Below are 27,978 nucleotides of genomic sequence, written 5' to 3' on the forward strand. Positions count from 1 at the left end.
CTTTTCTCTAGCTGTGGCAAGCGGGGGCTACTCTCTCGTTGCGGTGCACAAGCTTCTTGTTGCAGCGGCTTCTCTTGTTGTGGAGCACAGTCTCTGGAGTGTTCAGGCTTCGGTAGTTGGAGCTCCCGGGTCTAGAGCACACGCTCAGTAATTGTGGCACGCCAGCTTAGTTGTTCCACAGCACGTATGATCGTCCTGGACCAGGGATCAAACTTGTCTCCTGCACTGGCAGGTGGATTCCCTTAGTAAGGACGCACCCATCTTAAACTATCTTTAAGTACAAAGATCCCCTGGAGAAGGGAAAGGCTACCCAATCCAGTATTCTGGGCTGGAGAATTCCATGGACTCTATAGTCCATGGGATCACAAAGAGTTGGACACGATTGAGCGACTTTCACTTTTCAGTAGTCTTAAGTATATTTACTTTGTTGGGCAGCCAATCTCCAGAACTTTTTCATCCTGAAAAATTGAAGCTACCCACATTAAACACTAACCACCTCCCTTCCACCCCCATGCTAGCTACCCCCTGAAAACACTGCCTACTCTCTGTCTATGAATTTGACCACCCTCAGTACCCCACTTTAGTGCAATCATACCATATTTGTTTTTTTATGACTGGCTTATTTCACTTAGCATGTCATCAGGGTTTATCCACATTATAGCATGTGTCAGAATTTCCTTCCTTCTTGAAGCTGGGTAATATGACATTGTATATATATTTATCACATTTTGTTTATCCATTCACCTTTGATGGACACAGGTTGCTTCCACTTCTTGACTATCACCAATAATGTGGCTGTTATAAAAATGGGTATACGGATGTTTCTTCAAGACCTTGCTTTCAGTTTCTTTCTTCCCTGGGCATATAGCCAGAGTGGAATCGCTAGATCATATAGTTACTCTGTTTTTATGTTTTTGAGGAACTACCTTACCATTTTCCATAGCAGTCACACCATTTTATATCCTACAGCTTTGTCCACATCCTTGTCACCTTGTTGGTTTCTGAGTTTTTTTGTTAATAGTCATCCTAAGGGGTGTGATGTAGTGTCTCATGGTTTTGGTTTGCATTTTCCTAACAATTTGTGACCTTAAGCATTTTTTCATGTGCTTTTTTGCCATTCTTCTTTGGGAGAAATGTCTGTTTAAAACTTTTTTAAAATTTCTGTTTTAGCTCAGATTTCTTTTATCCAAGATATTGGAAGACTTCCTCTAAAGCGACACTTTGGAAGGTAAGCTGATCATTTTCATTTTCAAAGAGCTGTTACCTAAATAACCACCAAATACTTTATCTATTTATTCATTATATAGTCAATAAATGATATCTGTAAAGGTTAAGAAATATATGTTGTACCAGTGATCAAAGACTATATGATCACACTGTAGACCCATCTATTGTATTTATTACATATAACAGCGTTTTTCACCAGTTCAGAATCAGGTTAGATAGAATCATTGGATTACAAAGGCAGTGGAATCTTTAAAATCCTTGAGTTCAGCAAATTTTGCATAACTGAAAACCCCTTTGCTTAATGTGTTCTTAGCATATATTTGGAGTGTGTGATAGTCAGGAACTTTTTATTTCTTTATCATTGAAAATTCAGACAAGTGAAAAAAATATATAAATATAGGGATAAATCTCCATCTATACTGTTCATTCTATTGCAAAATAGTTTCTAGGCTAATATCAGTGATTAACACAGTGCTTGTAGTTCATTTCTACTTGGCTTATTTATAAGATCAAATTATGCACTCAGGCATTCTAAAAAAGGTTTAGAAAGCACTCACATCCTGGTTTAAGGGTGAGAGTAAATGATAGAAACGGCACCTAGTACCCCTTCTACTAGTTCTCCTATTCCTGGTCCCAAATGGAAAACTTGCTTATCTGGGATTTTTTTTCCCTCTACCTTCATAGATTCAATAAAGGCCTTTGTTTAATGGTTTCTTCTGTACAGTGACTTAGCTATGGGGAGCGCACCTTTCCTTTTACAGGAAGATAATAATGGGTGGATTTTAGAGCATCATCCCAGTGGGATATGATCAGGGCTCAGACCTTTTACAAACTTTCCATTTTTCCTCACTTCTGTCTTAATCAAAGAAGGACCAGCTATTCTCACTGGCTCCTTTCCCTCCAAGATTATGACATAAAAATCAAGGGAAGACAGTTGTCTTCTGTTGTCTTTTTCCTCCTAAGATGTAATTAAAAGAACGAGAGTCACTATTTTATTATTGGTTCAAGTACTTGATCTGAATTGGGAGGCAGGATTTGTCGGTGCTCCTTATCACAATGACTGGTACTGTTGTCTTTCACTTACCATATTTAACATTATCTTTGATTTATATTGATAATGTTGAATATTCTGATACTTAAACTTGATATTTAATGTTTCTATTTAATAGCTGCATAGTTTCCTTTAATTGAACCTACACCTTGTTCTGTATTAATTTAGCTTGTTTCCAGCTTTTGTTATTACAACCTTCCTTGAAGCTAAATCATCATGTATATCAAATACTATTTATGTAGGATGAATTCTGTGAAATAAAATTGCTAAATCAATGGATATACACCTTTGCTCTATATTGCCAGATTGCATCCAAGAATGTTTTGCCAATCTTAATGCCCACTTACAATGTTTAAGCATGTTCTTTTCTCCTAATGCTTTCCACCACTGGGTTTTATTATCTTAAAGATCTTTTCCAGTTTGAAAGATGACAATGTTATTTTAATTTCCATTTTAAAATTACAGATTAGGTTAAGCAATTTATTTAGTAACCATTCTTCTCTGTAAGCTCTCTGTTCATGTTTTATATCTGTTTTTTATTTCACTTAATTTTTTATTTTCATAAGAACTGTTTACTAAAGATATTAATTAACTTGTATTATATAAGTTGTAATGATTTATTCAGTTTGTCGTTTACCTTTTAGTTTTGTTTATATTATTAAATAAACTGGAGTGCCTGGTTAAAAAGCACAAGGAAGGTAAATGAGAGACCACGGGAGATGGCTTTATAATCTTCAAACTCTTGATGTAATTTAAAAGAATCCTCTCCTTTGATTATTATTAGTGCCTGTGTTATGAATCTGGCAGGTTGAAAATGGAAGCCCTGACTGACAGGGAGAATGGAATGATAGAGGTGGACAGCGGAGATGAAGCCCAGCTCACTGGAGGGCAGTCTGCAGAGGAAGCACTGGGTGAACCCATTCAAAGCGCTGAACCTGAAACCTGGTCTCTTCCTCTGAGTCAGAATAGTGGGAATGAACTGCCGGCCAGCCAGCCTCAGCCCTTTTCAGCCCAGGGAGATGTGGAAGAAGAAGACATGATAATAGAAGACTATGAGAGCGATGGGACATAGAAAGCAGCCTGCCCATGAGACTGTTAACTGACAGATTCACACTCATGTTATTCAGTGGTACTTGAACGGTGATAATAGACTTCAGGTGAATTAGTTTGTTAATTCTTCTCCTAGTATTTCAGCACAGAGAACTGACCTCTGTTATGTTGAAGTAAATAGAAGCTCAAACCTTGATATAATCTCAGTTTTTTCCTCTAGTATTTATTTAGTCTTGTGAGTGGTGTTGGGAGAGGAGGTCAGTGTGTATCAAGTGCATTTGAACGTTATGCCAAATACCAGAAAATGTGAAGGAGTAATTCAGAACACAGAAACTCTATGGGCTGTAAATAAGAATTATAAATGCAATTATGAGTGTAAATAAACTTTGTGCCTTATTCACAATTTCTCTCTGGTCTCTAGCTTCTCAGATGCCATTTTTATATGTTGTACAGTGGAATATTTTAGATAACTTTCTGGAAACTATTTACGTAATTTATATAAAATTAAAATATTGAATTTCTTTCTGTTTCTTCTGTATTTCAATGTTTCCTAACATGCACTGTCTGCCATGTATCATTGGACATAGGACACGAGTCTCCTTCATCCAGTGCCAAACTTTTTCAAAAGTAGGGAAGGAAGGGAATGGCAAGCTTGCAAAGAACACTCCGGAGGGTTTAATCCAATGGCAACCCACTCCAGTATTCTTGCCTGGAAAATCTCATAGACCGAGGAGCCTGGTAGGCTACAGTCCATGGGGTCACAAACAGTCGGACACGACTGAGCGACTTCACTTTCTTTTCTTTTAAAGACCTTTCCAGAGCTCTCCCAGCGGAGCCTGATCCGAAGCTATTGCTGTAAGGTGTGGTTGGCGGGGGTGGGGGACACCGACCCGCCCAAGCCCCAGGCGGGAGTCTGGGCCTGACAAAGCCGGGCGGGGCGAAGCTCGGCCCGGCCCCGCCCCAGGAGCCCGATCTGGGTTTCGGAGCCGCGGGCGGCGAGGGCGCTTCGGCAGGTGGCCGCTCAGGTGAGCTGGGCCCAAGGGGTGGGGCCCACGTGACCGGGACGCGGGCCGGGAGGGGCCGGCGGACCCCAGGCAGGTGCGCGGTGGGGAGGGGGGTAGGCCCCTCGGAGCTTCCTGGCCGCGCGCTTGCTGCGCCGCCCGCCACCACCTTCGGCCGAGGCCGGCCGCCGGCGCGGTAAGGGGTGCGGGCCCCGGGGAGAGCTGGGGCCTGGGAAGCAGGAGGGCCCCTCGGCCAGCCAGGTTTCACGCGGCGGACACAGGTGCCGGGCGAGACGCGCCCCACCCCCGGCCGGGAAGCCGCGGTGCTTCCGGGCGCAGGGCTATTCCGACCTGGGCTGGTCCGGCCCAACTTAGTTCCGGCCGCTTTGGGCCGGAATCTTGAAAGACTGAAAATGCCTTTTCACTCCGACTCGGAGACGCGTACCTGGGGGTGCAGAGCTAAAGACCGAACCAATAGGTGGGGCGGGGTGCGGAGCGATGAGCCGCGGCCTGGGCAGAGACCCCGACAAGGATGCTTGCAACTTTTCCCGGTTCAAAGCGCAGTTCCCTTTCCACTGGAAACCAGTAGTGTGTGAAATCTGCCTGTGTCTGGGGCCCAGCGTAACTTTAAAAGCCAGCTAAGTGGTGATTCTGTGGTGTAAAGGTGACCAACTGGATTCCTGTAACTTTCCTGGGGAGACCGTTTCTTCTAATCACCGCTATGGTGTTTGCAGACCGAAAGAAGTCAGGGCCCCGGGGCTTGAACAAAACAAAAATTCGCCCTGCCTCAGCGTGCTGATTGTAACTGGACGCTCTATGAGACCCTGAAAGATGCTAGCGGTATCCAGATATAGAAATGTAAAAATACAACTGACTGAACCCTTCTAAAATCACATAATTTGCTATTACACATTTCTCCAAATTTGGAATTTTGACTTTTTAAGGTGATCTTAGGCTTCCCTTGTAGCTCAGTCAGTAAAGAATATGCCTGCAATGCTGGAGACCCGGGTTCGATTCCTGGGTCGGAAAGATCCCCCTGGAGAAGGAAATGGCAACCCACTCCAGTATTCTTGCCTGGAGAATCTCAGGAACAGAGGAGACTGGCGGGCTACAGTCCATGGGGCCACAAGAGTCGGACACGACTTAGCGACTTAACCAAACCACCACCAAGGTGATCTAATTCAAATAAGCTACTTTTCAGAAGTCTTTCTGTTGTTCAGTCTCTAAGTCGCGTCGCACTCTTTGCAACCCCATGTATGTAGCCCTGCCTGTTCTTCACTATCTCTTAGTTTGCTGAAACTCATGTCCATTGAGTCGGTGATGCCATTAGAAGTGAGCATAAATTAGATCCATTATGAGTGAGTGAAGTCGCTCAGTCGTGTCCGACTCTTTGCAACCCAATGGACTATAGCCTACCAGGCTCCTCTGTCCACGGGATTTTCCAGGCAGTAATACTGGAGTGGATTGCCATTTCCTTTTGCCAAACTGCTGCTGCTGCTGCTGCTGCTGAGTCGCTTCAGTCGTGTCTGACTCTGTGCGACCCCAGAGACGGCAACCCACCAGGCTCCCCCGTCCCTGGGATTCTCCAGGCAAGAACACTGGAGTGGGTTGCCATTTCCTTCTCCAATGCATGAAAGTGATCACAAAGTGAAGTCGCTGAGTAGTGTTCGACTCCTAGCTACGCCATGGACTGCAGCCTACCAGGTTTCTCCGTCCATGGGATTTGCCAGGCAAGAGTACTGGAGTGGGTTGCCATTGCCTTCTCCATTCGCCAAACTGGTATCCCTTAAATGCCTGTATATCAAAGATATTGAAGGATATGTAAAACTTGTTAAAGTTATTTGTTGTGCTTTTGCCTCTATTTTTTTTAGGAAAATGTATTTCAAGAATTATACTAGTACTACGCATTCTTAGAATTTAAGTACTTTTAGACAACAGATAAAGAGATAAAGGACCAAAAAATACTGCTAATTGCTATCATTTATATAAATTATTTTCTGTACTAAATTTTTTCTCCTACTTTTCATTGGGCACCATGTTGGGACTCACAGTTAATTCTTTAAAATTGGAGTGCCCCTTTAGAAAACCCCAGAATTTAGACCTCTCCAGCTCCACTCAATACCCAGGTGATTGTATTTAGTCTGTGGTAGTATATACCCTTCAGTGGGCAGCCTACCTACTTGTTAGCTTTGCCTGAACTTTTAACAGGTATCTTAGACTCTCTTTAGGCTGCTCCTCCAAGGACTAAGCTGGGCAGTGTAGAAATGTTGTAGATAAAATGATCTGATGTCTGGGATTTGCTTTAATCTATTCATGAATAAGGGGGAAGGTATAGATGAAACAGTATTGATAAGTTGATAATTATTGAAGGTTGCTAATGGGCACATAAGGGCTCGTAATACTATTCTTTCCACTTTTTATTGTGTTTGGAAGTTTCTTTATTAAAAATTTTAATTCCCTGTACAGAGAGTTTGACCTCTTCTTGCCATCTTTGTTGCCACCACCATGGCCCATTGGAGTACAGTTGACCCTTGAACAACACAGCTTTAAACTGTGAGGGTCCATTGAGATACTTTTTTTTTTTCCAATAAATATATGTACAGTACTGAGTGGTTTGCAGTTGGTTGAATCCCTGGGTTTGGAATCCCAACTACACCTTACCAACTCCTCCTGTGTTGGCCAAGGGTCAACTGTATTTCAGTGACCTCCTAGCCGGTCTCCCTCTTTTCACTCTTTTCTCCTGGAATGCACTATTAACACAGCATCCAGAGTGATCCTGTTTAAAAAGGTAATAACATCATGTCAGACCTCTACTGAAAATTTTCCAGTGGCTTCTCATGTCACTCCCAATAGAAGCCTGAATCCTTTCTAATGATTTTTAAGTCCTAAGGATTCAGACAGCCTCAATTCTGCTACGCACCCTCATGCTGTTGCTGCCTCCATGCCTCAACAATGCTAGGCACTCCCACTTTAAGGCTTTTATGCTAGCTGTTCCAGCTGCCCAAAACACTTCCCCTGATACCTGCCTGGCATCTTCTCTCACCTCCTTCGTTTCTATATTCAGATGTCTTGTTCTCTCTGAAGAATTCCCTGGCCACTCTATGTAAAATTATAGCATCCTATCCACACTGCACTTCTTACCCTCTTTCCTAACTTTGTTCGTTGGCATCTATTTCACTTGCCTTATCTATCATCTGTCATCCCTGCTCCCCACCCCCAGAATTTAAGCTGCATGAAGGCAAGGATTTCCATCAACTTTTTTCACCGATACATCTTCAGGAAACCTTGTGCGTGAGAGGTACTTGGTAAATAATTGTTTGAGTGATAGATCTCTGTTTGACAAAGTAAAAACAAAACCTTAGGAATTTCTAAATTGTTCAACATCGTAAAGGTGGGATTACCAGCTTTAATTCTGAGAACTTTACAGTGCCAAGTATAATACCATGTGCCCAGTGAGCCTTCAATAAATACTCATGAGCAGTTTGAGGGAGAAAAGCATTGTACCTTAAACATAGTAGTTATAATAGCAAATAGTTTCCTTTTTGCATATGTGTTCAGGTCATTGATTTCTTGAAGGAAATCATCAAGTTTGATAAAAAGTTATAGATATTTTCTATTTTTCAGATGGATTAAATACTCTCTAACACGACTGGGTGACTTCACTTTCACTTTTCACTTTCCTGCATTGGAGAAGGACGTGGCAACCCACTCCAGTGTTCTTGCCTGGAGAATCCCAGGGACGGGGGAGCCTGGTGGGCTGACGTCCGTGGGGTCGCACAGAGTCGGGCACGACTGAAGCAACTTAGCTTAGCAAGACAGCTTTTTGGGCTTCCTTTGTGGCTCAGCTGGTAAATAATCCACCTGCAATGGCAGGAGACCTGGGTTTGATCCCTGGGTTGGGAAGATGCCCTGGAGAAGGGAAAGGCTACCTACTCCAATATTCTGGCCTGGAGAATTCCATGGACTGTATAGTCCATGGGGTCGCAAAGAGACACCACCTTCTAAAAAGATTTTTTATTTATTTATGGCTACATTGGGTCTTTGTTGCTATGCACAGGCTTTCTCTGGTTGCAGTGAACAGGGGCTACTCTCTAGTTAACGGTGTGTGACTTATTACAGAGCACAGGCTCTAGGTGCTTGGGCTCAGTTGCGCCCAAGCAACTCACAGGGTTGCGGCTCACAGGGTTAAAGCTTTGGGCGCAGTAGTTGTGGTCCACAGGCTTCGTAGCCCGGAGGCAGATGGAATCTTCACAGACCAGGGATTGAACGCATGTCCCCTGCACTGGCATGCAAATTCTTAATCACTGGACCACCAGGCAAGTCTTCTGAGATACTTTATGAGTCTTTCCATGGCTCAGCAAATCACCTTTAAATAATTGCTCTGGAAAGAGTGATGTCCATGGGCATTGCTGTGGCTCTGAGAAGTCAATTTTCTAGTATCAAGCGTTATCCCATTAGAGTGGAAGAAGTGACTCCCAAAACATGACTTCCCAAGTTAGGAAGGAAAGGGGCTCTCCATTCCATGTGTTTACCAGACTGATTCTCGTGGGCTGTTCCAAAACAGACTTGAGTTAATGAAAGTGAGTATTTGCTGACCCATCAAATTTTGGTATGCTCAAACTCTTAAATATGTTTATTTAGATATTTGAGGAAAGGACTCTGCTTGGAATGTGTTAGCACCCTGCATTAAAATTTAGTCTCATTTTTGGTTTTTTACATTTTGTTGTTTATAGGGCTCGTAGGTAAATTTGACTTATAAATGCTGTAATCCCTAAGGTTTAAGATTTTAATTGCCCTTAAATCTCATAGAATGGTTCTGTATCCCTGGCTAATGTAATTGTTACACATGTTTAAAATGTATTTATTTGCTTTGTCATTCTCTATATCATGATGATTAGATATGATCATATTGGTTTCCTGAATATGATCATTTGCTACTAAGTGACTAAAACCAGTATCATTGAAGGGATACATAACTAAGCATAAGAGATAACTTTAATCCTGACCCCAGGTGTGAACATCACAAATGTCATCCAGTGACAGAAGATCCAGGAATCGGGACAGACACTATGATGAGGTCCCAAGGGACTCGGACTATCCAGATGGCACCGTTAGAACCTTCCAGACTCTTCGAGACAGTGAGCTGGCTGTGAGCGCTGATCCATTGCCACCACCCCCTCTCCCATTACAGCCACCCTTCGGCCCAGAATTCTACTCAAGTGACACAGAGGAACCAGCCATAGCGCCGGATCTCAAGCCTGTAAGACGCTTTGTCCCTGAGTCCTGGAAGAACTTCTTCAGAGGGAAGAAAAAGGACCCGGGGTGGGATAAGCCAGTGTCAGACATCAGATACATCTCCGATGGAGTGGAGTGTTCACCTCCAGCCTCGCCCACAAGATCAAACCATCGTTCACCCCCAAACTCCTGCAAAGATCCTCACGGCGAGTCCGAAGGCAGCTGGCATTCCCAGAAAGAGACTGAGGCCGTGTTTCCTCACGATCCCTATGGATCCCTAGGCCGACACACGCACACAGCCCGAACCTACAGCGAGAAGGTGGAGGAGTACCACCTTAAGTACTCCTACATGAAGTCGTGGGCAGGCCTGCTGCGGATCCTGGGGGTGGCCGAGCTGCTGCTGGGGGCCGGCGTTTTCGCTTGTGTCACAGCGTACATTCACAAGGACAGCGAGTGGTATAACATGTTTGGGTATTCACAGCCCTACGGCATCGGAGGCGTGGGTGGCCTGGGCAGCACCTATGGGGGCTATTACTACAGTGGCCCCAAAACTGCTTTTGTCCTTGTGGTTGCTGGCTTGGCCTGGGTGACCACCATCATCATCCTGGTGCTTGGCATGTCCATGTATTATCGGACCATCCTCTTGGACTCAAATTGGTGGCCCCTCACTGAATTTGGAATCAATGTCTCCTTGTTCATTTTGTACATGGCCGCAGCCATAGTCTACGTGAATGATACCAACCGAGGGGGACTCTGCTACTATCCGTTATTTAACACGCCAGTGAACGCAGGATTCTGCCGGGTGGAAGGAGGGCAGATAGCAGCCATGATCTTCCTCTTTGTCACCATGATTGTTTATCTCATCGGTGCTTTGGTTTGCCTAAAGTTGTGGAGGCACGAGGCGGCTCGGAGACACAGGGAATACATTGAGCAGCAGGAGGTAAGGGATTTCACCATCTTTGTTCTTTCTTTCTGCTATTAGCTCCCTCCTTAAATACCTATAGTTCTCAAAACAAAGCCGTCGTTGTTGTTTTTAATGGTCTGAAGTTCCAAAGGCCTCACTCCGTATCTGACGTGCTCTGACCAGATAACCCACTCTGGCGTGTCACTGCTGTGTAATGTCGCAAGTAGACCCCAGATGTGTAAGGTAATATATAGTTCGTTGGTTGCACTATTGTCTGTCCAATAGGTAAGAGAAGACACAGCTATTGAATTTCTATAAAGAAGAATAACAACATATTCAGTAAAGTAAATGGCCCATCATTAAGAACAATCTTGATTCCTTAGTATGGTAAGACTTAATAAAAAGCATAATTGTTCAGTTGCAAGAGCAAAGTGCTCATTTAAATCTGTAATGAAATCTGAAACCCACTTTTCTTGGAGTTTATAAATTTATCTCAGTATTGTAAGCATATTTTTAAGTTTTACATCTGTGTATGCAAAGTACAGAATTTTAAATTCTAATCAGTGTGAAATCAGATGGTGAAACACATCCTTATAATTTTATGTAATTTAATAATAATGGAGTTCTTAATATCACTTCAAATTCTATGTTATGATGGCTGTCACTCATATAATTCTGTTATTTCTTTTCCTTTTCCTAACAGAAGCTTGTTTTTATAAGACTTTGCATAATGGTTGATTAAACTTGAATGATGCCTGTTTGTGTTGCTGTAACTTCCTAAATGTTAAGACATACTGACGTGTAGCTTTTTTAATTATAAAATTAATAATGTAACCATTCCAAACTCTTTAATTGTGTGAGGCAGTGGGAATCAAGAATAAATAAAATCTCTAGGTAGTTCAAGGCAACTCCATAATCGTCGCCACCATCTCCTTATTGCCAGCTCTGCTCTCTGCTCCTGATTGACAGGGAGTCACAATTATTTCTCCTCCTCTCATTCTCCACTGGTCCATCAAAGTGTGGCCAGGAGAGTCAGGAATCCATCTGTAGAGAAGCAGTATCTATAAAATTGAAATTGGGCTGTAAATACAAAGGGACAAAACTATTTGCTCAGTAGCTTCACACACCTCTAAAAAGTCATTTTAACTCTTTCTGTTCCAGATAAGTGAGCCATCATTGCCATCGAAAAGGAAAATGGTAAGAACAAAGTCCACATCATATTTTGTCTTTGGATTTGCCAATTTTCTCTCTTGTCTGTTTGTAGATCACCTGTCTGTAAAAGTATCTATTGCAGTAAGTTCGTAATAGAACTTTTTAGCTTTTTTCTAATACGAAGAGGGCCAAATCAGACAAGGCTATTTGTAGCATCTTTTGGTTTTGTTAGCTGAAAGTTTCTGCAAGTGAACACAGTTGGTTCTTATTATATATTTAATTTTTTTTTTAATGAAGGCGATTCTCCCTCATTTTTTTCAGTGTCTTCAGTTCTTCTCCATTCTTTCCTATTCTTGTCACGCTGCTTTCAGATGCCAAATTTTGTCGTGTTGGGAAAGAAATCCCCATTCCACAGTTTACTAACTGTGACGGTAGACAAGGTGCTTACCTTCCCAGGCCTCAGTTTCTTAATCTGTAAAATTGAGATACTAATAATTTCTACCTCACAAGTTTGCTTGAGAGGATTAACTGAGATGCTGTTATTATAATTATTGTATATATAGAATAATGTAATATATTTCAATCATAATTTTACCTCATTGAAAAGTTCTTTTTTTTAAGATATTGGGCATTATTTTTTTCCTTTTTTTTGGAGGCCGGGGAGGCCACATGGGATGCGGGATTTTAGTTCCTGGACTAGAAATTGAACGCGTGCCCCTGTAGTGGAAGCATGGAGTCCTAATCATTGGACCACTGGGCAAGTCCCTGGGCATTATTTCTAAGCAAGAAGATAAGAATCCAACCTTGGGATTTGTTTGTTTCTTTAAAAAGGAAGTGTATTCCCTTAATTCAAAATGCAAAAGGCTGTCTCACAAAGTCTTCTCTCGTCCCTGTATGGTGGCTTCCCAGTTCTCTCGTGGGGGCACCCAGTGTTACCAGTATCCTGTATTTCCTTTCAGGAGTGTGTTAGATCGATATCTATTTGCTTTACTCCTCCTTTTACACAAATGGTAGCATACCACACCTACTGTTATATCCCTTACTTTTTTCTCTTAACAATGTATTTCTAAGATTTTTCCTTATTAGTACATAGAAAACTTCTGCATTCTTGGTTTCTAACTACGGAATATTGCATTTTGTGGTTAGACTGTAATTCATTTAGTCAGATATTAACATGTAAGTTGTTTCTAGCCTCTCACTATTAAAAATAGTGCTACAGTGAATTACCTTATACATACGACTACATACTTACACGGACTTCCTTTCATATACGTGCAAGAACACTGAAATTCTGAGAAGAGAGTTTCTGGATCAAAAGACATGTACATTTTTGGTTTGACTGCCAGATTGCCCAGTAGAAGGTCTACCAATTTCTATCCCCAACACACTACAGGCTTCCTCACACCCTCACCACACAGTGTTAGGAAATTTGTTAACATCTGTCAACCTGGTAGGTGAAAAATATCACTAATGTAGAAATTTGCATTTCTCTTATCAGGAGTGAGGTTGAGCCTTTTTCATATGTTTGCATTTTCTTCCCTATTAACTGTCTGTTTATATCTTGTCCAGTTTTTTTTAATTGGGTTGCTAATTTCTTTAAGTTCTTTTTTGTTAAATGCATTCGTTTTGAAAATACCTTTGATGAGGTTCTTTTTTACTTTGTTCTCAATTATGTTGTAACATACAAATATTAATACTATTTGAAAACATCTTGTTCATGTTGAAATAAGAACGTTATTAAGTGGATGAGCAACAGCCTATCTCAGCAATCATGATTAAAGCATCGGTGTCATCATTAATTCATTCACTGAACAAACACATGACAGGTTGTGGGCCAGTGACATGGATGCAACAAGGAACATTATCTCCATTTCCCAGGGGCTTACAAATCTAGTGAAAAACACAGACAAAAGATTAGTGGAGTGATTGTGTGTGAGTGTGAGAGCAAGCGAGCAAGAAGTACAAAACTAAATAACTCACAGATTTGTGTTTCTATGTCATCTCCTCGGGAAATCAATTTATGAATGATAGTATCTCAAGTTCAACATTATTCACTGATCAAAGCAACTTTGAGGATCTGTAATTAGTCATGGTTTTTAAAGGGTCAGTTGCATTAAATGATTGACACATATATGAAGTCATCTGAATTACAGCTGAGCCTTGCTGTGGTTTTCTTGGAGATCCATAAATCTTTAGAAATCAAGGGATATCTGACCAGTCCTGACTGACCATGCATGGGAATAAGTGAGACTGGTATTAATAGCTGATCTATAGAATATTGAAGAGTTTCTCTCTCACAGGACAGTGTGGACCAAATGTTACAAACCTCTACAGTTTAAACATTGTTCATAGAATTAGAGAAATACTGCTTTGGGAGGGGGGCATTTTGGTTGTTTTTTAATTGTACTTTGTTTTAACTTCCTGATTCTCTTGTGTTTTAGTTCATTTTAAATGTTCATTTATTTATTCAACATTAATTGCGTCAGGATATACATTTCAGTTAGACTTGTGACTAACTCAGTGACTAACAATCAGAGTAAGCTAAATGGATCATCAGTTTTCTACAGAAAGAAGTTCTAAGTCCTTAAGTGTTGAGCAGATTTCTAAACTAGAAAAGTCAAAATCTAACCTGAAGAAGTTCCCTGGTGGTCCAGTGGCTAAGACTCCACATTCCCAATGCAGGGGGTCTGGGTGTAATCCCTGGTCAGAGAACTAGATCCCACATGCTGCAACTAAGATCTGATGCAGCCAAATAAATAAATAATTTTTTCTAATCTAATCTGGGCATAAAAAGTAATAGTGTGGGTTTGGGATTGGGGTCTGTGCATCATGACATCAAATACACTTACAGGGAGGGACAATCAGAAATTGAACAAAAGCACCCTGAAACACATGTCTGACTCTCCCCATTTCCAACTTGACAATGTATTCCTCCAGCCCATTTTTTATTTGAAAAGCTTAGTAGTTGTATCCATAACATTACTTACCCCAGGCTTAATTGCTTTCTTTTGCCTCACAGCAAAGCTTTTCTGTGACAAGACTAGTTTTTGCTAGATGCAGAGAAAGGTCATGAAATCTGGGGCCATGTGTTTGTAATCTGGAGTACTGTTTGAGAGTGGTGTGTCCTAGGGCTGGAGCCCAACGAACTTCCTTCCTGTGAAAGCCTGAAGAGGTTTTCATTTTTGTGTCATGTCTAGTTCTAGATTTTTTTCCCCAGGAGATTTTCTGAATTGGTATCAGTGTGGTTCACCCAAAAGGAGTGAAAGAAAATGTTAAGAGCATAAAAACAGGGGGGAAAATGTAAAGCAGGTGAGATAGTCTGTGTGGAAATATGATTTCTTAGAACTCCTTTTTATATTAAAAGGTGAATCTTGGAATTAGGGACAGGCAGGTAAGGAAAATGAATAGCTTTGGCTTGAAAAAACTTGGTGGCTGCACCCATGAAATTAAAAGACACTTGCTCCTTGGAAGAAAAGCTACGACCAACCTATGTAGCATATTCAAAAGCAGACATGTTACTTTGCCAACAAAGGTCCGTCTAGTCAAAGCTATGGTTTTTCCAGTAGTCATGTATGGATGTGAGAGTTGGACTATAAAGAAAGCTGAGCGCCGAAGAATTGATGCTTTTGAACTGTGGTGTTGGAGTAGATTTTTGAGAGTCCATTGGGCTGCAAGGAGATCCAACCAGTCCATCATAAAGGAAATCAGTCCTGAATATTCATTGGAAGGACTGATGGTGAAACTGAAACTCCGATACTTTGGCCACCTGATGCGAAGAACCGACTCACTGGCAAAGATCCTGATGCTGGGAAAGATTGAAGGTGTGACGAGAAGGGGACTACAGAGGATGAGATGGTTGGATGGACATGAGTTTGAGCAAGCTCCAGGAGTTGGTGATGGACAGGGAGGCCTGGCGTGCTGCGATTCATTGGGTCGCAGAGTCAGAAACGACTGAGCTACTGAACTGACTGACTGACTGAGCGGGGAGCCTCACATGGACTCTCCTGTCCAATGTGACTACCTGGGTAGAGTTCGTGATTTTGACCATGCAGTCTGAGCCTGCCCCAGCGCTGCTGACCAAGAGGGTCAGTGTGCTCCCTAGACACTTCTCAGGCAGCTGTGGGGGAAAACAGGTTGTTAAATATTTAGAAGCTAGAAAGGGATGCCGTGAAATGGAAATTCACTTACTTAAGCCAAAAAATTTCCACTGATTTTAATACCATGTTGGATTTTCAAGATTAAGCATTAAAGAATTCAATAGGATGAAGAAGTGGCCTTCTGACCAGCGAGGAACAAAGTGCAACAGATGCTAACCTCAGAATATGTTTCCTAAAATAGTCTTGTTTGATCCCGTTTCCTCTGGGTTTTCTGCTCTCCACTCGCATTCCTGCTGTTTGGGTCCGTGGCTGGGCATCGTTTCTGCGGAGGAGCCCTGGTTCCCCTTCCACCTGCCGGGTGCAGGCTTCCCCTCTCAGTAGCCCTCCCCCAGGGCAAGTCAGCAGCCTCCACGTCTAAGCTGGGCTTATCCATGGGCTGCACTATTTGGTGAGTTAACAGTTGGAGGTTTTTAGCGTGAGCTAATGTTAAATGAGACCTCAAAGGCAGCCTCTGAGAGAGAGAGAAATCAGGAAACAAAGGATTTGCAAAGCTGCCTGACCAGGTAAAGAGCAAGGTTTTAAATTCCTGTTTTATATTTTGTTTTCAATAGACTAGGGTCCCTCCCCAGCCACTGTCAATTAGTTGATGGAGTTTTATTCAGCAAGCACAGACTGAAGACCGGAGGAGTGGAGGGAGCTTTGTTCTATGTCACGGAAAGCAGTATGCCTTTGCCCACCTCTGCCCATCACAGCCTCATTTCTAGTGTGCTACTCGGGCTTCCCTGGTAGCTCAGTAATTAAAGAATACGCCCACGATGTGGGAGAGCTGAGTTCGATCCCTGGATTGGGAAGATCCCCTGGAGTAGGAAATGGCAACCCACTCCAGTGTTATTGCCTGGAGAATCCCCATGGGCAGAGGAGCCTGGTGGGCTACAGTCCATGGGGTCGCAAAGAGTTGGACACGACTGAGCAACAAGCACAGCACCACAACCAGAACTTCAGGGAACTTTAGGATTGAGTGATACACATTTAGGAATACCAGGGCTTCCCTAGTGGCTCAGACGGTAAAGCGTCTGCCTGCAATGCGGGAGACCTGGGTTCGATTCCTGGGTTGGGAAGATCCCCTGGAGAAGGAAATGGCAATCCACTCCAGCACTCTTGCCTGGAAAATCCCATGGATGGAGGAGCCTGATAGGCTACAGTCCATGGGGTCACAAAGAGTCGGACACGATATACATTTAAGTAAACTGATTTCCTCCTTTTATTCATTTAAAGAACCCAAAAGTCAAAAAGTACTGTTTTTGAGGGGCTTTAGGTTTTTTTTTTTCTTGGCTGTGCCATGCAACTCACAGGGCCTGGGCTTTCAGCAGTGAGAGCGCAGTCTTAACTAGAAAGGCCTGGGTTTTCATTGTTGCTTTTCACTTCATAGCTGTGAGACCTTGAATTCACTGAATCTCTCTGAACCTTACTCCTTTATTTGTAATGTGGAAACCCCTCTCCTGGAATCCACCAGCCTCTCCAGCCTGCTTGGTATTCTGGGCACTGCCCAGTGGGGCCCCCAAGCACTCTATTCCTTTTTTTTTTTTTAATGAGACTAGATTTTTAAATTATTATTATTTATTTATTTTTGACTGTGCTGGGTCTTTATTCCTCTAAGAATGAAGTTGAGTTTTTTTGGCTCTGTTTATAAATAAATCCTCTTTTCCCCTCTAACTGTAGTGTGACATGGCCACCAGTTGTGAGAGACAGAGAGACCAAGAAGTTAATTTTAAAGAACTGAGAGCAACAAAAATGAAACCTGAACTTCTGAGTGGACCTATTCCCCCGGGCCACATCCCAAAACCCATTGTGATGCCAGACTACGTGGCGTGAGTATCTGCCTTTCTTCAAGGTAGAGATAGCAAGGTTCCATTTGGAATTTCATTTTTCTGTTCATCTTCAAGTTAATACTCTGCTTAAAGTCAATTATATTTGAACAGTTGTTTGTTTCCTGAGAGGTAGTATATTGAACTGAAGGTACAGTATGGTCACTGAGAAATAAGGTAATAAGCTGATTTCCTGTTCCTCTTGTTTTAATGAAAAAGTTATCACTTTGATTTTCTTTTCTTCCAATTTTGAGATATAAGTGACCTACAGCACTGTTTATGTTTAGTGTGTACAGTGTAATGAAATCATGAACTTACATGCATTATAAAATGTTCATCACAGTAGGTTTAGTGAACATCCATCATCTCATATAGATATAAAATTAAAGAAAGGAAAAAATTTTTTTCTTGTGATGAGAACTCTTAGGATTTGCTCTTTTAATAATTTTCATATATAACATACAGCAGTGTTAATTGTGTTTATCAGGTTGTATATTGCGTCTCTGATACTTATTTATCTCATAGCTGAAAGTTCATAGGTTTTGATGACCTTCATCCAATTTTCTCTCCCTAAACTTCCTCTTCCCCTACCCCTGCCTCTGGTAACCACAAATCTGATCTCTTTTTCTATGAGTTTGTTTTTGAAGCATGATTGACCTACAACAGTATGTTAGTTCCTGGTATACAACATAATGATACAGTATTTCTATACTTTTCAAAATCATCCCCAGGATAAGTCTGTTATCATCTGTCATCAAACAAAGATACTACGTAGTTATTGACTATACTCCCTGCACTGGACATGTCCTACCTGTGACTCATTTATTTTGCAGCTGAAAGTTTTTACCTGTTAATCTGCTTTACCAGTTTCTTTGTTTCCCCCACCTCTCTCCTCTCTGGCAACCACTACTTACAGGTGACATAGATGGTTTTACGGCTTCTGTCTTTTAACCTTCCTACTGGCTTTATACGGGCTTCCCTGATGGCTCAGAGGGTAAAGCGTCTGTCTGCAGTGCAGGAGACCCAGGTTCGATTCCTGGGTTGGGAAGATCCCCTGGAGAAGGAAATGGAAACCCACTCCAGTACCCTTTCCTAGAAAATCCCATGGACAGAGGTCTGGTAGGCTACAGTCCATGAGGTCGAAAAGAGTCGGACACGACTGAGTGATTTCACTTTCACTAGCTTTGTACACCGAGAAGGCAATGGCACCCCACTCCAGTACTCTTGGCTGGAAAATCCCATGGATGGAGGAGCCTGGTAGGCTGCAGTCCATGGGGTCGCACAGAGTTGGACACGACTGAGCAACTTCACTTTAACTTTTCACTTTTATGCATTGGAGAAAGAAATGGCAGCCCACTCCAGTGTTCTTGCCTGGAGAATCCCAGGGATGGCGGAGCCTGGTGGGTTGCCGTCTATGGGGTCGCACAGAGTCAGACAAGACTGAAGTGACTTAGCAGCAGCAGCAGCAGCAGCTTTGTACAGGGCTGATTTACTACCTTTACTGTATATTTGCCTTTACCAATAAGATTTTTCTTTTTTTAATTTTCAGGTTTCTAGTTAATGGTCTTTTCTACTTAAAGAAGTTCCTTTAACATTTCTTGTAAAGCTAGTTTGGTAGTACTAAGTCTTATCTTCTGCTTGTCCATAAAATTGTTTGTTTGTTTGTTCTTTGTTTTTGTCTGTAAATTTTTGATTTCTCCATCATATCTGAATGAAAGCCTTACCAGGTAGAGTATTTCTTGGTTGTAGATGTTCCCCTATCATCACTTTGAATATATTCTATCACTCCCTCCTGGCCTACAGAGTTTCTACTGAAATGTCACGTGATGGCCTTATGCCAGTTCCCTTGTGATAAATTGTTGCTTTTCCTTTGTTGCCCAGGCTAGGGAAGTTTTCAGCTATTAATGTGTCTAAATATTTTCTCTGTCCCTTTCTCTGTCTGTTCTCCTTCTGGGACCCCTATAATGTGAATGTCAGTGTTCATCATGCTGCCCCAGAGGTCTCCTAGAGTGTTCTCACATTTTTTTGTTAAATCTTTTTTTGGCTCAAGTGAGTGATTTCCATTGCTCTGTCTTCCAGTTTGCTGATCTGTGGCTGTGTATCATCTTATCTACTATTGCCTCCTTTTCGGTAGAGTTTTCATTTCAGTTATTATATTCTTCAGCTGAGCTCGGCGTCCTTTTTATTTTTTGACTCTTTGTTTAAACCTTCTAACTTCTCACCCTGCTCATGCACTCTTCTGCTGAGTTCTTTGAACATCTTTATGAGTATAATCAGGTAGTTTGCTTATTTCCACTTTACTTGGTTTTATGGAGTTTTATCTTGTTTCTTCATTTGGAACATAATTTGCTGTGGCTTCATTTTGCCTAATTTGCTGTTTTTATTTCTGTGTGTTTGGTTGGCAGTTTTGTTTCTTGACCTTAAAGTAGTGGCTTTTTGTAGAAGATGTCCCGTGTGTCCCCGCGGCGCACTCCCTTCTCATCACCAGAGCTGCATGCTCTAACCGTATCCCCTGTGATGGCTACATGGGCCCTGCTGTGACGGCAGGCTGCCTACCGTGGATGTCTGATCAGCGTGGCTGCCTCCTAGTCCTGCCGCCAGGCCCGGCCTTGTGTGGAGGTTGCTGGCCACTGGTGGGTGGAGCTGGGTCATAAGGTTGATGCCTGTGAAGTCCCGGGGGTCCTGAGGCTAGTGTTGGTCCACAGATGGGCAGAGCTGGTTTCCAGGGTTGGTGGTTGCAGGCCTGGGGAGCCCAGGTCTAGGGTCAGCCTGCTTGAATGAGGCTAGTTCCTAGCATGGCTGGCTGTGGGGTCCAGGGTGTCTCAAAGCTTGTATCCGGTCCCAGGGCAGCTGCTTTGGGGCCCAAAGTGTCTCAGAGCTGAGCTTGGTCTTCTGGTGCTGGTGGGTATGCTGGGGTCTGGCCAGGGGAAAGAAAGGTGGGCGGGGGTGGGGGGGAGGGTTAGTCCGATGACTTCAGCCTGTCAATGGGAAAGCTGGGGCCCAAGGGATCCCAAGGGTAGTGCCAGTCAGCTGGTGGGGTGACGCCAGGTCCCGGGGTCCTGGAGTTGGTGTGCGCCCACTAGTAGGGCCAGGTGCTGGGGCGAGTGCTGGCCCACAGGTAGGCAGAGCTGGGTCCTGGGGTCTCTGGCTACAGGGTCTAGGGGTCCCAGAGCTGGTGTTGGTCTTCTGGTGGACGGGCCCACCTGGCCCCCTAGTGAGTGATACTGTGACCCCACCTGGCTAGCTGCTGGGCCTGAGGCATCCCAGTACTGGTGCTCACAGGCTGGTGGGCCGGGCATCCCAGTACTGTGTTCACAGGCTGGTGGGCAGGGCATCCCAGTACTGGTGCTCACAGGCTGGTGGGCCGGGCATCCCAGTACTGTGCTCACAGGCTGGTGGGCCGGGCATCCCAGTACTGTGCTCACAGACTGGTGGGCCGGGCATCCCAGTACTGTGCTCACAGACTGGTGGGCCGGGCATCCCAGTACTGTGTTCACAGGCTGGTGGGCAGGGCATCCCAGTACTGTGCTCACAGGCTGGTGGGCAGGGCCTGGTCCCTGCACCAGGAAGCCGGAGGGAGGGTTCCAGAATGGCGCTTGTGGTAGAACGAGCTCTGCGGAATAGCTGCTGTCAGTGTCTGTGTCCTCAGGGCGAGTTCCAATTACCTCTTGCCTCTCTGGGAGGCTCTCCAGGATCAGCGGTGGGTCTGACCCAGACGTCTTTCAAATAACTGCTTCTGCTCTGGATCCCGGAGCGTGTGAGATTTTGTGTGCGTCTTTTAAGGGTAGAGACTATTTGCCACAGGCCTCAGAGTCTCCCGAAAGTAAGGCTTGCTGACCTTCAACACCAAATTTTCTGGGGCCTTGTCTTCCCAGTACAGAAGAGCCCAGTGTGGGGCTCAGACACCTCACTCCTTGAGCAGACCTTCTGCAGTTGTAGTCAGCTTCCCGTTTGTGGGCTTCCCATCCAGGGGTATGGGTCTTGACTTTACTGTATCTCTGCCCTCCTACCCATCTTGTTGTGGTTGCTTCTTTAGTAAACATCTTTAGTTGTAGAAGATATCGTCTGCTAGTGTTCTGGTCTCTCTCAGCAATAGTTGCTCTATAAATAGTTGTAATTTTGCTGTGGCCATGGAAGGACGTGAGCTCAGGATCTTCCTACTCCACCGTCTTGGCCACGCTTCAACTTTGGTTTATTTTTTTCCCTCAGGAAATACCCTATGATTCAGACAAGTGATGAGCGAGAACGCTATAAAGCTGTGTTCCAGGACCAGTTTGCAGAGTACAAAGAGCTCTCCGCAGAAGTCCAGGCCGTCCTGAGGAAGTTTGATGAGCTGGATGCCGTGATGAGCAGATTGCCGCATCGTTCAGAAAACCAGCAGGTGAGGGCCTGCACTGTTGGGGAAGAGTTCCAATAGAGGAAGGATGAATTCTGACTTTGTCCAAAATGTAGAGAAGGCATAACCGTATACATCTGCTGTCTGGGGAAGTCACTTGAGATCTTCAGGGTGACAATTCAAAATATATCATTTAATGTCTTTTGCTTTCAATTGTTAAACTGCATTTTATTTTCCTACTTAAGTAAAATATAAATTTGCCTAAGGTGCACACTGAGTCAATTAGGGTCCCAAAGGAGACAGACAGCACACTCAAACTAAGATAATTGGAGGAGAGTTTATTCACAAATGGTGGACGGAGTGTAGAGGAGCCGCCAGTGGCCGTGCATTCTCCAGGTAAGTCACAGCTGAGCAGCTTGCACCCCAGGCCCAGAGAGCACAGCGGGTAAGGGTGGAAAGTGGACCTGAGGCTGCACGTGTGAGCTGCAGGGCCCGTGCTTCAGACCGATGACCGTGGCTATGGCAGAAAGGAAAACCAAGGTGGACATGGCAGTCATAGGAGACTCATGCTTTTTCTCTAATGTTTTGTCTTTTTCACATTTTAATATCTGGGAAATTAGGATGCCCTCATAATCAATGGCATTTTTTTACCTGACATGCATTTCTTTCATTGAAATATAATTCACATGACATAAATTCATTGCTTTTAAGTGTCAATTCAGTGGTTTCGTGGTTTTTTTGTTTGTTTGTTTTGGGTGTTTGTGGGGTTTTTTAGCTATGCCATACAACCTGCGAAATCCCAGTTTCCCTGATTAGGGATTGAACCCACTCCCTCAGCAGTGTAAGCCCAGAGTCCTAACCACTGGACTGTCAGGAAACTCCCTAGGTGGCTTTAATATATTCACAAAGTTGTATAACCATTACCACTCTAATTCCAGAACATTTTTATCACCCCTACAAAAAAAATATACCCCTTAGAACTAATTCCCCACTTCCCCCCTCTCCAACCACTGACAACGACTAATGCTTTCTGTCTGTATGAATTTGCTTATTTTGAACACTTGGTGTAAATGCAGTAATATAAGTGTGTGCATGCTCTGGCACTCAGTTGTGTCCAACTCTTTGCAACCCCGTGGACTGTAGCCCACCAGGCTCCTCTGTCCGCAGAATTTTTCAGGCAAGTTTGCTGAAGTGGGTTGCCATTTCCTCCTCCAGGGGCTCTTCCCAACCCAGGAATCAAATGCGCATCTCCCGCACTGGCAGATCCTTTACTGCTGCGGCACCTGGGAATTGGCCTCGAATGTCTGGCTTCTTTTGTTTAGCCTCATGTTTTCAAGGTTCATCAATGTTGGGTCAGAAATCAATATTTCATTATTTTTTGTGGTGGAATAATAATATTCCTTTGTATGAATTTTTTTATCCATTTATCAGACAATGGACAGTGAATCGTTTCCATGTTTGGGCTATTATAAATAATGCTGCTATGCACATTTGTGTGTAAAGGAACACACATGTAAAGGAACATTTATCCTTTATAAAAAGAATGTATTAATCTAATCTACCACTTGTGTCATTGAAATTTTTAAAACTCATACAGCATTTTTTTAATAAATGTCAAATGTATGTAAATAGAGTCTATATCCATATTATATGGGGCTTGCCTGGTGGCGCAAAGTGGTAAAGAACCCGCTTGCCAAAGGAGGAGACATAAGAGTCACAGCTTCAACCCCTGGGTCAGGAAGATCCCCTGGAGGAGGGCATGGCAACCCACTCCACTGTTCTTGCCTGGAGAATCCCATGGACAGAGGAGCCTGGAGGGCTACAGTCCATAGGTTGCAAAGAGTTGGACACGACTGAAGCAACTTAGCACACACATGCATATTTTATATGTAGATATGTATATTCTTCTCCTGAGACCTCTGTTAGTTGGGCATTTTGTTTTGACCAGACTTTTACACGTACATTTAAATGAGTTATAACTATGAGCTCTCCAAGCCCAATGTGTGGAGTCGTGACATTTTCCCAGTCTTGGAGTGATGGAAAGGTGTTGGCTGCGAGACACCTGTACAGGGAACCAGGAGGAGTCCAGCACAGAAGGCAGGCCCAGGATCAGTTAGTACCGTTTGGTGAACAGACAAGGTCCACAGTTCCAAGAAGGGCGACCAAGTTTAGATGAGGAAGGGAGGAGCAGGCGCCAAGCATCTAGATCAGCGCAGGTTGGAAATAGCAGGCTGGTTGGCAGACAGATGTTAGAAACCCAACCGTCTTGTGTGGTCTCGAAGCCCAGGCCCGGTGGTCTCAGGTTTGTAGGCTGCTTATGAGTGAACAGGGCTCAGGAGGTGGGTCTGCAGTTGGTGGGGTGGCAGGGTCCTGATTACAGCAGGCACAGAGACACTGAGTCCTCCAATGATAATCCCACAGGGTGTCGACAATACTCATTTCCTCTGGTTTTTACCACGGCTTGGCAAGTAAGTAGCCAAACGACAGGGCCGCAGTTAGTCTCGGTGTCTCCTCCAGGCCTTATCCAAAGTGGAGATATTAATTGTATCACAAAAGACAGCCTCTGGTCCTCAGGCTGAGCTCTGCACGGGCAGGAGTCTGCCAGCCAGGCTTATTCGTCTCCACTGTGTACTCAGTACTCAGTGGCCAGTGTACTATTGAGACATTCTTTTTTTCCCCCCTCGCTGTGCTGGATCTTGGTTGTTGCCTGCGGGCTTTCTCTAGTGCCAGCGAGCGGGGGCTTACTCTCCAGTTGCGATGCCCAGGCTTCTCATTTCAGTGGCTTCTCTTGTTGCAGAGCGCGGGCTCTAGAGCACCGGGCTTCAGTAGTTACAGCACTGAGGCTCAGTAGTTGTGGCACACGGGCTTAGTTGCTCTTTGCGGCATGTGGGATCTTCCCAGACCAGGGATCGAACCCATGTCCCCCTGCATTGGTAGGCAGATTCTTAACCACTAGACCACCAGGGAAGTCCTCTTGAGATACGATCTGAGTAACTGCAAGTATTTTCATTCACGTATATGATATATTATTTTTAGGAACATGAGAGAATTTCAAGAATCCACCAAGAGCTTAAGAAAAAGAAAAATGTGAGTAAAACCATTTCCTTCTTATGGTATAGCCTTATCCAGGTACAGTGGTGTCGGCTGACAGACTTCAGATTGTTGAAGCTAATGTAGTTCTTGTTTTGTGATTCTTAAGATGCTACTTGTTAGGAACCGCGGTTGGCTGCTGGGCGCCCTCTGTCCTCTCTGTCCTGAATACACTCTGCTGTGTCCTGCTTTAGGAACCCAGGGAAATGAGCCCCCTGACGGAGCTCTTCACCCACATTCATTCACAGATTTAAGTTCTTCTAGAGGTTTCTAATTCCATCCCTAACTTAATTGCACAAATCAGTAGAGGCTGGGGAGTGCTTTTAGTAATCCATGGTTTACTCTTTAATGTATTCTAAACTACTCAAGTTAAGGGCACGTTAGCTCTCTACTTCTGACTCAGTTTTGCTGTGAACCAAAAGCTGTTCTAAAAAATAAAATCTACTGAAGTACATGTAGAGAACTTCCTATTATTCTAGTTGGGCAGATTTTGAAATCTGCTATGAAAAGCCATTTTCTGGGTGATAATGTGTGTTTCTATGGTTTTCACTGAGGAAGCCAGCGGCCAGGATAACAGCTATGTTTCTTTTCCAGGATCCTACATTTCTAGAAAAAAAAGAACGCTGTGATTATCTGAAGAATAAACTTTCTCACATAAAGCAAAAGATTCAAGAATATGATAAAGTAATGAATTGGGATGTACAGGATTATTCTTAAAACTTATTTGAAGCCACTTTTTTATATCATGCTTAATATTTATTTACTATCTTTTTTATGCTGGTGTCTGTGAGAGAGAAGCAAATGCCTCATGAATAGGCTTCTGGTTGGTTTAGCTGGTAAGTCACGTTAAGACAGTTTGCAGTTGCATTTCAGACATTTCAAAACAAATTCAAATTTACTAAGGGCCTTTACTGAGAGTGGAAGAAATTCTGGACTCATCTGTGTGCAAGTTATATTTATGTTGTTCAAATTGATTCAGATATTGTGTCCTTGTGGTGTGACGATCGAGTGAAGTCATCAGTCCTGGTGCTGCTCTTTCCTTTTTTATTTAGGCCGGTTCCTGGGACTTCTTAGGACAAATGTCTCATCCCAGCCAAAGATGTCATTTCTTCCCTTGAAAGGGGTTTGAATCCAAGATCAACATTTTCAAGCCTTATGACCGTGGGCAAGTTGCTTAACCTGTCTGTGTCCATTTCCTCATCTGTACAATGGGGCAAATTATAGTACCTACCTCACAGGGTTGTTATGAGGATTAAATGAGTTACTTTTGTGAGCACTTGGAGCACACTGTAAGCACTGCACCAGTGTTTGTGAAATACAGACGTGTTTGTGGAGTGAATAATCTACCCAGAGTTAAGTCTCAAAGAAAGGACCTTAATGAGCAAGTCCAGCCAGCTAACCCAAGGCCATGGCCTGTAAATAACTCTTACACACGTTGCTTCCCTGTGGCCCTGTGCCCACTGGGGTCCAGTGCAACCTTCTTACCTTTCTTTAATCAACGTCACTGTGTTCCCACTTCATGTTCCCACAGCCCAGCCATTCCTCTAAACCTCAGATAGAAAGACTGAGCTTTTACTGTTTCTTTTTCTGTCCTGTTTAGACGTCCATCCTAAGGCCCCGTGATGTTACATCTTACTTAGAACCTCCCTTCGCTTTATTGGAATGCTTCATCACCCCAAGAATTAGCTTGACTTTAAGGCTGTATTCATGAGAAATGTTTTATTTTTGTTAATGTGAACAAGAGACTGCCTTGAAAATGTTTTTAAAAAAATCATTGTTATTGGACCCTATTCGGCAGCATCTATCTTGTAGATAATTTCCCAGGTAGAGAAGTACAAGTCACTAAGTCGTGCCTGACTCTTTTGACCCCATGGACTGTAGCCCACCGGGCTCTTCTGTCCATGGAATTCTCCAGGCAAGAATACTGGAATGGTTGCCATTTCCTTCTCCTGGTGAGAAAGAAGTAAGTAAGTAGTAGTAAGGAAGTAGTAGGAAGTAAGTAAGAAGTAGTAAGACATAAAACTAATGCTTTGGAAAGATAAAATTAAGGAGCAGCAAAAATGTTTAGAAAAAAGGAGACCAGGTGGGAGAATGCAGCAAAGCAGAAATATAATGTTTGCTTCATATAGCTGCCATTCACATAATTAATACTTGAGGAATTTTCTAAGGTGATAAAACCAAAGAAAAGCATGTGGAAAAACAAATTGGTTACCGAATAAGCTTTCTAGTTCTTCTTTGTCAGTGAAATCTCATTTAGTGTATATTGTTAATATTTTCAGTCCTCAGTTCTCAGACAAGGCTTAGGGTGCTACGAATCTGAAGAGGTGATACTGAGGGAAGTGTGAGGCCCCCTCTGAAACCCTTCTCATGAACTAGAACAGCTTCACTTTCTGTTTTATATACTGGGGTCCCATGTTAACATTTCACTTAAAAACACCTATGCTTTAAAAAAAAAGATGAAATAATACCACTTTGATTAACTATAAAGAGTTAGATTAATACTGAAATGAAGTGTCAGGGAAATTTAACTTGTGAAACTATATTTTACTATAATTGTAAATGTTAATCTTTGAAAACCCGTGTTGTAATGTTGATTTTTGCAGTTTTTATGTAAATACGTAGGTTTATTAAAATTTCAGTTACCTGTTGTTTTGTGTGTGCCCTTTATTGTTTACCTTGCTGGCATTCCTGAGTTGACTGGGCATGTTCTTGAAAATATTTTCCATTATCAGAAAATAAAGTGGAAAGTCATTGGAAGCTTGTAGGTCATAATGCTCAGGTGACTCCTCCCCCACTACTTGCAGGAATTCAAAGTCAAGGCCGCTTTTGGTTTCCTTAGGCTGCCTGCCTTAACCAAGTACCACAGGCTTAACACAGAAGTGTGTTGTCTCACAGTTCTGCAGGCTGGAAGTTGCAATCAGGGTGTCAGCATGACCAAGCTCCCTTGAAGCGTGTTGGGGAAGCCTTCCA

At 43.2% G+C, this 27,978-nt stretch overlaps 2 protein-coding genes across 4 annotated transcripts in view; both read left to right on the plus strand.

Moving 5' to 3' along the window:
* RAD17 (RAD17 checkpoint clamp loader component) overlaps positions 1–3,858 on the plus strand; it is a 34,004-nt gene extending 30,146 nt beyond the window's left edge. For both annotated transcript variants that reach the window (XM_005889351.3, XM_070357556.1), the window contains exons 16-17: positions 1,171–1,228; positions 3,086–3,858. In XM_005889351.3, coding sequence (XP_005889413.1) covers positions 1,171–1,228; positions 3,086–3,350 — 323 coding nt within the window. In that variant the 3' untranslated portion in view covers positions 3,351–3,858. The remainder of the gene's footprint in view (positions 1–1,170; positions 1,229–3,085) is intronic.
* Positions 3,859–4,208: 350 nt separating this feature from the next.
* On the plus strand, positions 4,209–27,656 carry MARVELD2 (MARVEL domain containing 2). 2 transcript variants are annotated; one of them, XM_070357558.1, is made up of 7 exons: positions 4,209–4,353; positions 9,341–10,504; positions 11,630–11,665; positions 17,437–17,585; positions 21,792–21,963; positions 24,955–25,005; positions 25,603–27,656. In XM_070357558.1, the coding sequence occupies exons 2-7, from the start codon at positions 9,356–9,358 to the stop codon at positions 25,723–25,725; spliced, it is 1,680 nt and encodes a 559-aa protein (XP_070213659.1). In that variant the 5' UTR covers positions 4,209–4,353; positions 9,341–9,355; the 3' UTR covers positions 25,726–27,656. The 2 variants fall into 2 exon arrangements, with proteins under 2 accessions (XP_070213659.1, XP_070213660.1); XM_070357559.1 differs by lacking the exon at positions 4,209–4,353 and adding an exon at positions 4,391–4,525.
* The last annotated feature ends 322 nt before the right edge of the window (positions 27,657–27,978 follow it).

This window comes from Bos mutus, chromosome 20, assembly GCF_027580195.1.
Source record: "Bos mutus isolate GX-2022 chromosome 20, NWIPB_WYAK_1.1, whole genome shotgun sequence".
In the NCBI taxonomy this organism is placed as follows: Eukaryota; Metazoa; Chordata; class Mammalia; order Artiodactyla; family Bovidae; genus Bos; species Bos mutus.

Excerpts from the sequence above, each read along its gene's own strand:
- MARVELD2 (XM_070357558.1), top strand. The coding sequence starts at position 9,356 with ATGTCATCCAGTGACAGAAGATCCAGGAATCGGGACAGACACTATGAT. Across the intron at positions 10,505-11,629 it reads AATACATTGAGCAGCAGGAG|ATAAGTGAGCCATCATTGCC; the intron begins GTAAGGGATTTC and ends TTTCTGTTCCAG. Across the intron at positions 11,666-17,436 it reads TGCCATCGAAAAGGAAAATG|TGTGACATGGCCACCAGTTG; the intron begins GTAAGAACAAAG and ends CTCTAACTGTAG.